The sequence below is a fragment of the Parasteatoda tepidariorum genome, chromosome 7, assembly GCF_043381705.1.
Source record: "Parasteatoda tepidariorum isolate YZ-2023 chromosome 7, CAS_Ptep_4.0, whole genome shotgun sequence".
Lineage (NCBI taxonomy): Eukaryota > Metazoa > Arthropoda > Arachnida > Araneae > Theridiidae > Parasteatoda > Parasteatoda tepidariorum.
Window position 1 is genome coordinate 63,139,610 of NC_092210.1, and position 8,558 is coordinate 63,148,167.

The following is an 8,558-nucleotide window of genomic DNA, read 5'->3' on the forward strand; positions in this document are numbered from 1 at the left end:
AATTATGGATTTTGTAGCGGAAATGGCCTTACTATACAGTACTGCAACTTCACCAGACTTTTTTTTCTCCATGTGATTAAGACCTGCAGATGAAACAACTTGCATAGGCTTGACTTTATGCATTGTCAATTTATAAGAATTAAGTTATTGTAAACCATAAAGAAATACAAAGCATTAAATCTTCGTAATTCTTGTAATGATCTTCGTAATAATTTATCAATATTTATAATATAGAGGCTAAATTGTATGAGATTTTATACAGTTAAGAACTTTGAAGAGTTTTTGAACCCTAATATTAATCAAGAAAGATTGTCCCCAAATTTCTTTTAAATTGAATCATAATATAATAGTTCAACTAGAACTAGAGTATGGTTTAATTTAACATCTTTTTAAAGTTGTGGCAAATTTCCATGGCATTATAGTTCAAAATACCAATATTATGATTTAACGTTAAACCAATTGTCCTTAGAATATACGCAAAATAAATACTCAGATGATTCGTTTTTATGTTAACACAGGAAGCATTAATATAAATACTGCAGTTTAGGAAAAGCAAGCATTGAAAAAACCTTCATTAAATATGATTAAATGCTTATTTTATGAATGTGCAGGTATATTCTGATTGATTACTAAAAAATAAATAACATTTATTTTTCAGAGAACAATGTTTGAACAATTGGGGAACAATTTTTTTCTTTCTTTTCCTTTGCATAAGAATTTGTACCTCTTATTTCAGATCTGCTTCTCTCTTTCTCTAAGCTACAGTTTTTTAAACGACATTTTTAGTTAATTTTTTGTTGAAATGGGCAAATTTGAGAAATTATATATAACAGGTGTTTGCATAAATATTGCTACAAACTTCTAGACCACATCATCGGGATTAAAATTGTATAGGAAATAGGAACCCATGCCCTGAAATCACGTTCTACGCCACTAGGGGCGCTTCCTTATTATGAACTGCTTCTTCGTATGCTTCTGAACAAGTCATTATAGGGGAAAAGAGCCTAGTCACGTGTGATGACATTTTCGAACATGGGTTCCCATGATTTTTTAATCCAGATCATGTACCAGACTCTCCTGAAAGTTTGTTGCAACATTTAAGCGACCCATTTTATATGTAACGTTTTTAAACTTGTACATTTCGACAAAAAATAGATTAAAAATGTAATTTTTCAAAAAAAACTGTAGCTTTAGGAGCAAAAGTAGTTTAAGATTTGAAATATCCACCCCCGAATTAAGCATGATCAAGTATTTGTATAAATGCAACAAAAGATTTGTTCCCCTGTGCAATTACTAGGATAATGATCTAAATCTGTTTTAACAAAAATGTCTAAATACATAATGAGATGCTAATGCTGTACTTTTAATTAACAAAATTCGGCTTGTAACATTAATAAATTTATAACTAAACAAGAAAGAACTAATATTAAACAAAATTAATTCTAACGTAAAGAAAATTTTATAATCTAAAAATGTTCTTAGCATGTAAAAATAAATTTTTCGAAGCGAAGTATAAAATTAGATACGACACTTAATTCTTTGAGACCATTTTGATATTTTATAATGAGCTACAAGTATGTTTCATTAACTTTTTATTCCCATTCTCTTAGAATATAAATTTTACAAGATTAGTCTTGAAATATTTTCTACACTAACGATTTCATTAAAACTTTAGACTTCGAAAGTAAGTTTAAATATCAGAATCTAATTTTTCTTATGCGCAAAAATATGATACTTTAATAATTTATTTCAAAGCTGCTCATTTTAAAAGGAAAAAAAAAATTTACAAGTAAAATTCACTTTTAATTTTATTTATTATAATTTAAAGTAAGAGAGTACTTACATGTAGGTCTTAAATATTTAGAATTTCTTAAAAGATTATTTTAAAATAACTATTAGAAAGTATTATTTTAGTTTTCAAAAATATCTTTTTTTTATTTTATGTAATTTGAAAAATAGAGACTTGCAATTTTTTTTTAGTGTGACAAATGAAAATCTGTTACTCGCTTGGTCTCTGCATACATTTTACGTTGGTTGTTTTAATGCATATTTATTTTATTAAACATTTAAAAATCCACGTTTTGTCAGAAATTACGTGATTTTCTGATGAATAGATTACCGAAAATTACATAATACAACTCATGGTCTGCTGAATAATAAAAAAAATGATAGTTCTATTTTTGAAAATGTCTTGCAACCATCTCTGTAATAACATGCTAAAGTAAAAAATGAATATCTAATAAATCATTCGAGTTTTTTAACTCAAGTTTAGAGAGTGGACTAAATTTTATAATCAGTGGAAAACTATCAGTGGAAACATCAGTGGAAAACTATTTTAAAATCAGTGCTCCTCTCATGTGTGTCAAAGATACAACTCCATATAATCAATAATTTCATTCATGAATATTTATACGAATATATGAAGTTTAGAAACAAAACTGAATAACTATAAAAACTGGAGAACTGTTTCTATTTTTAAATTGAACCCAAAGGGCGTTGATAGCCCAGTAGTAAGAGAACGGACTGCGGTCCGAAGGGCCGGAATTTTATACACGACTCCAATAAGACCTACTCTGATAAGACCTACAGTATACATGCGATATACGTGCTGATAAAATCTGGGGGATTCAATGTCCTATAGTCGATCACTGAGCAATACCATGAATACAAGAATCTAAAGAAAATTTCCTTCCCCATATCCAATTTGGGAATGAGTGGTATTGCCATTCATCGGGGGGGGGGGGAGCTCTGAGTTAATAAGTACTTTCACCCTAGTGGTACTGTCTTGTCAAACGAAAGGCGCACCTTCCTGACTTAATTCGAATAAAGCCATTAGCAAGCTTGGATTGTTCAAGTCTTATTAGAAACAACAGCAAATTCAACCAAAACATAATGATTTTTAAGAAAGCGCATCTTCTTCGATTATAAGAGAAAAAACATATGGATCACAAAAAAACTTTAATTAAGTATTATAAGTCTTCTGAGTTTTATTCCGAAATCTCACTTTTTCACACATTCACAGCAAATTGAGACATGTTTCGAAATGTTATACGGCATTGTTACTTTTTCAAAAGCGTTGTTATCGATAAAATCTATCTCTTTGTCCTAACAGGCTTAAGTATCAAGGAATCTGTCCACCTGTCAAGAGAGAAGACACTGATTTCGATCCAGGTGCAAAATATCACGTACCCGGTAACGTTCCTTACATAAGGTAAGTACATTGTTGGGTAATAATTTAGGCATTGTTAAATTTTATTGCTCTTTCTTTTGCTAATGGAAAAACATTGTAATAGAAATGGAGTTTTCACCAAGCTTGCAATTTAATTTCAAAGCAATTTTACTTTCTTGTGGTGTGTTTCTTCCGTAGGTATTTAATGTTGCTTATATCTTTTCTGTCCAATGATCTGGTATTTATTTTATAATTAAAGATATTTTATTTTGAAGATACAGATATAAAAGCTTGCATAAAATATCACATCATTTAGAAACTCGTGTACTCTGTTGAATCTTAGGAATATTACTTGCTTGTTTTTCTTTTTAAATTAACTATGCATTTTATAATATTAAAATAATACTATTTTATCAATTAAGTAATGATGATTGGTGTGCAATGCTGACAGCATTGCCCCTTTATACCGTCGGTCACTTAATTTTTGAACTTCCTTGGCTGCTGACAATCAGTTATTGTGAAAGTGTTTATTATCATTTAATTGTTAATATAATGTTAAATTTTTAATAAAGTCGGTTGGAATCTATAAAGATATTAAGAGAAAGGATAAGGAAAAAGCTGTTTTGCGAAAGCAACATATAAAGTTTGAAAGGGCAATTAAATCCTTATACATGTCAATGCAATATGTGTCATAAATACTAAGTGAGCAAATATTCAAATAGATGTAGTATGTATATAAATTCCAACCTATGGAATAAATAGAAATAAATGTAATAACTTTGATGTGTAGAAATGGATGTAATAATTTTAATTAATGCATTCTATACCTCATGCACAGTAAAAATACAAAAAGGAAAAAAAAGAATCTCTGTTGAATTAGTTCTTCATCAAACGCATCTAAACAAGTTATGGAAAATTCAGACTCCATTTTTCTAAAGGGCCTTTCTTTCAGGTATTTCAATCTATTGTTATTTGTTTAATATACAAATAACTGAAGATTCAGTGTGGTGGGAATAGTATTCCCCTTATAAGACTACGGTTTGATTCTCCATGCTGAAAGGTGGGTGTCTAGTGGTTTGTCACGGTTTGGTGGGAATATTATTCTCCTAATAAGACTACGGTTTGATTATCCATGCTGAAAAGTGGGTGTCTAGTGGTTTGTCACTGTTTGGTGGGAATAGTATTCTCCTAATAAGACTACGGTTTGATTCTCCATGCTGAAAAATGGGTGTCTAGTAGAGTTGCACTTTCTCAGATAGTGTCAAAGGTCCACTCTGGTATTATGTCCTCCAGCACTCCAGTGGCGTAGTCGGTGAAGACGACAACTCCCTCCGATGGTGTTTGTGAGTTCGATCCAGCGTGCATATGCAGCAAGATACATGCTAAGTCTGTCATGGCTTAAAGTCCCTTATTTGCTGTGGTGTGGAAGTTTGAAGAGAGAGGTACCAGCTCAAGTGCTGTCCACGTCTTCTAACTGGAATCAAAATTACTGGGCACTCCTAACATGGCCGTTATAAGATAGTGTCCTGAAAAACAAGGATAGCCATTCTTGGTTGTGGTTAAATAATGTTTGGATGTACCGCCAGTGATTTCAGTACCTAAAAAAGCAAAATGTCCAAAGTCGGACAGTCACAGAGTTTTACTTACCCTATTTTTCTAAAATTATTAAGTCTCCCATTAATATTTTCTCTTGTAATTTTAACGAAACTATCCGTTTTTAATTCTTTACAATTTTGTTTTAGGCTTTTGATAAATGATTTTTAGTAGATTGTACTGTATAAGAATTTTTATAGTGCACGGTAATTTATTTACATTTCAAGTGTTCTTACATGTGTCTCTTTAGAAAACCGACTTTCTGAGACAATATTTAAACCTGAAACATTAAAACCAGAAAAATAGTAAGGAATAGAATTCAATAATATAATTTAGTTTCTGAGAAATGCAAATGCATTGTAGAAATACTTATTTTTCTTAATTATGCGAAGTCCATAAGAAGAGTTTGGAATTCTAGTGTAAAAAGATTTTAATGATACTTTTTTCTTTTATTTTGGTTGATAGTCTCGTAATAATTGTCGAGGAAGATTATTGTCCTTACTATAAGCTCTTATATAGTTGCAACTTCATTTCTCTACTGAAGTATTTGAATTTGTACTATACTCACAAAAAGTTAACATTATAAAAATAGAAAAAGCGAAGACCAATCGCTGTGCATTAAAATAAGATATCCATTATTCGGCTATCTAACAAAAATTGAGCCAGAATGCAATGAAAAAGAAAAGTTAAATTTTAAATGGATTGCCAATGACTTCATGGATAATTTAAAACGCCAAAAATATTGTGGTGCTTTTATTCCTCAAACACCTCATTAATTTATATTTATTGTGCCGTAAAAATGTTTTTGACAATGAAATGTTTCTTAAGAATGATGATATTGTGTTTTCTTGGAATAAAATATTTAATGAACTCCTTTATTGAGGATGGGGTTAGAGAATTTAATGTAATTTCAAGAGTTAAATGATATTAAAAAGTTAGGAAATATCAATTGCCTATAATTCACAACAAAAATGCAAGAAAATAAGTCTCAAATTTAAAATTTCAACTTTAAATCAAATGGTTAATTAAGTTTCAATTTTAATAACTTTATATGGACAATCAAAAAAAATTTTGTCATTTTGAATATTTTTAAGATTTATTATAAATAATTGAGTTATTTGAATTCTGTTTCAAAATATTCTTTTTTATAATTTTAGATACTTTGTGAGCTTTGTTATTCAATTCCAATTCCACAAAGTCCTCTGTGAAGCTGCTGGTCACACAGGTCCTCTTTACAAATGTGATATTTACAGGTCAAAAGAAGCAGGTCAAATTCTAAGGCAAGTAGTTGTTTTTGATCTATGTCATGAATGCATTCCATATTATAAGAAGTTTATTTTTACCATTTCACGTTTGATTATAATTTTTATATTCACTTAAAGGCAGTCATGAATCTTAATTCCGTCATTGTTACAATATAATGTAATCAACTTTAAAATTTCACATTATCTGTCAACTTTATGGTATAAAAATGAATTTAAAAAATTATTTAGAATGTCAAATTTTACCTTTTTGATTATAATGTCAGGAGTAATATTGATAAAAATATGTTCATACATTGTGTCCCACCGGCATAAAATGCATTTCTAAACCAGCCTATAATGCATTTTGGGTTGGCTGGAATGGATTTAAGCTCTTATACTACATTAATTAACTAAATATATGTTTCTTTTTATAGTCAAGTAATGGAACTTGGTAGCTCAGAGCATTGGTCTGAAGCAATGAAAATCATGACAGGAGGTGCAACAAATAAGATGGATGCTGGACCCATTTTGGAATACTTTCAACCACTTATGGAATATTTTAAAGAACAGAACAAGAATGAAACATTAGGATGGTACTCCAACGACTCAACGATATGCCCCTAGAACTTATAAATTAAAATTTATTTTATTTAAAAAAAACATCTAAATTCAATGAACTACTATGAATAGATATGATGAATTGACTTATGGCTCTTATTGTGTGAAATCATATAGGGGAATCCGATATACTTCGGCAGAAAAATTCAACTGCTTAATTCATCACGTGCAAATTTTTATTTTGTTATTAATCTTTTTATTTTATGGAGTTAAATCAAATATCAGAATGGAAAATTATAAAGTGGGGCATGTATGCTATTTCCAATGAAATATTCTGGATTCAGGTTTGAAAATTTGCTTAGTAATTTTTTTTTCTTATCTGTCTTCAATTCCGGATCTTTTAATAAAAACTAATTTTCTACTTGTACAAACTATACGGACAATAGAATTTGACTCTCAAAAACACAAAAGTAGCAATTATAAAGTCTTTAATTAAAGATATTAAAGGTAAGAAAAAACAAAATTTTAAAGAAAACATATTGTGCTTTGCAAGTACTCAACTTCTCTGACTCAACGTTTATATTGTTCTAGAAAAACAAAATAAATGAGAAATTTCAGTATTACTGGGGAAAAAATGTGCAGTCTTTTTAAACATTATTTTCATGTAAATGTAGATTCCTAACTTACCAAACTTCTCTCTGAATGTGGAATTTCGATTTAAGTATTTTTATTGATTCAATTTTTTATTGATTTAATTTTTTTATTGATTTCATTATTTTTTATTGATTCAATAATTTATTAAATTTTTTATCTGCCATTCGTAAATATTTTTTGCATGTAGATCGAAATTTTTCATGCAGATATTGCTAATTTATTTTTAAAAAACGCAACACAATTTTCTAAAGTAACTATGTCTTATTTTATGATCTTTCAATTATTAAGAAGAAGAAAAAAGTTTTGTTCAACTCTCTATAAATAAAATACTCTTTACAATACTCTTTACGAAAATTGGTTCATCGTATAGCAATTATATCAGAATACTCTTTGTCAAATTATTAAGTAAATTTGTGCGTGCTGTATAATATAGAATTGTACTTATAATAGCTTAATGGTTTTTGCAAATTCTTTAGCTCTTTTTGGTCTTGCAAACTTGCTATTTTCAAAACACTTACATGTGCCAAAAGTAAAGTAGTATGCATTATGCATCATTAAGGGTCGCCTTCCAAAGTATTTCTCATCTTGTACACAATCTTGTCACACAAATCTCTACGGAGAGTTATGTGACAGGAATTTCCTTATTCAGTAACTAATAGTTTTGATTAAATTTCCTTTCACCTTATTCACGTTTCTATTAAATTCAGTTTCCGGATTTAAAATTTTAAAGTAGTAAGCTCTTTTTAAACTTTTTCAAAGTTCAAGTTTTATGAAACATTACTTCTAGGTATAAAAGAATATACAAGTTTAGCAAAATAAGTAAAATCATTTTTAAAGAAATAAATAAAACAATTGCTATTTTAATTTACTTTTCTTTCAAGATTTTAGAAAGTCTGTAATATTTTAATATCTACGGCTGTAATGTTTTATTAAATAAAATAATATAAATCTATATCATCAGTTTTGTTTTGTTTTTTTTAAATTAAAACTATCAAATTCCATGAAAAACCATTAACCTATTCCAAGTAATTCTTTACATCGTAAGATTAAATCCTTTCCCTTCTTTAATAACAAAGTTATAAATGAGAAAACAATAAGATTTTACAGTTTGTTTGAAAAATAGTCAAATGTTTCTTAAATATCTGGGAACCAATGTTTAATGATTTTTGCATATTAAATATGTCATTAATTTTCAAAATATCTTTTTATATACGCATATTTTCTCAATTTGTAAAGATTCATTTCATATACAAAATCCATTGTAAAGTCGCATTTATGTTGTTTTGTCTCAAGCACTTTATACTACAATGTTGATATTAAAAAAAATACCTTCGTATTCA

At 28.7% G+C, this 8,558-nt stretch overlaps 1 protein-coding gene across 1 annotated transcript in view; it reads left to right on the forward strand.

Moving 5' to 3' along the window:
• LOC107444143 (angiotensin-converting enzyme) overlaps nt 1-6,666 on the forward strand; it is a 55,936-nt gene extending 49,270 nt beyond the window's left edge. The window contains exons 11-13 of the mRNA XM_016058228.3: nt 3,113-3,211; nt 5,920-6,042; nt 6,441-6,666. Coding sequence (XP_015913714.1) covers nt 3,113-3,211; nt 5,920-6,042; nt 6,441-6,630 — 412 coding nt within the window. The 3' untranslated portion in view covers nt 6,631-6,666. The remainder of the gene's footprint in view (nt 1-3,112; nt 3,212-5,919; nt 6,043-6,440) is intronic.
• The last annotated feature ends 1,892 nt before the right edge of the window (nt 6,667-8,558 follow it).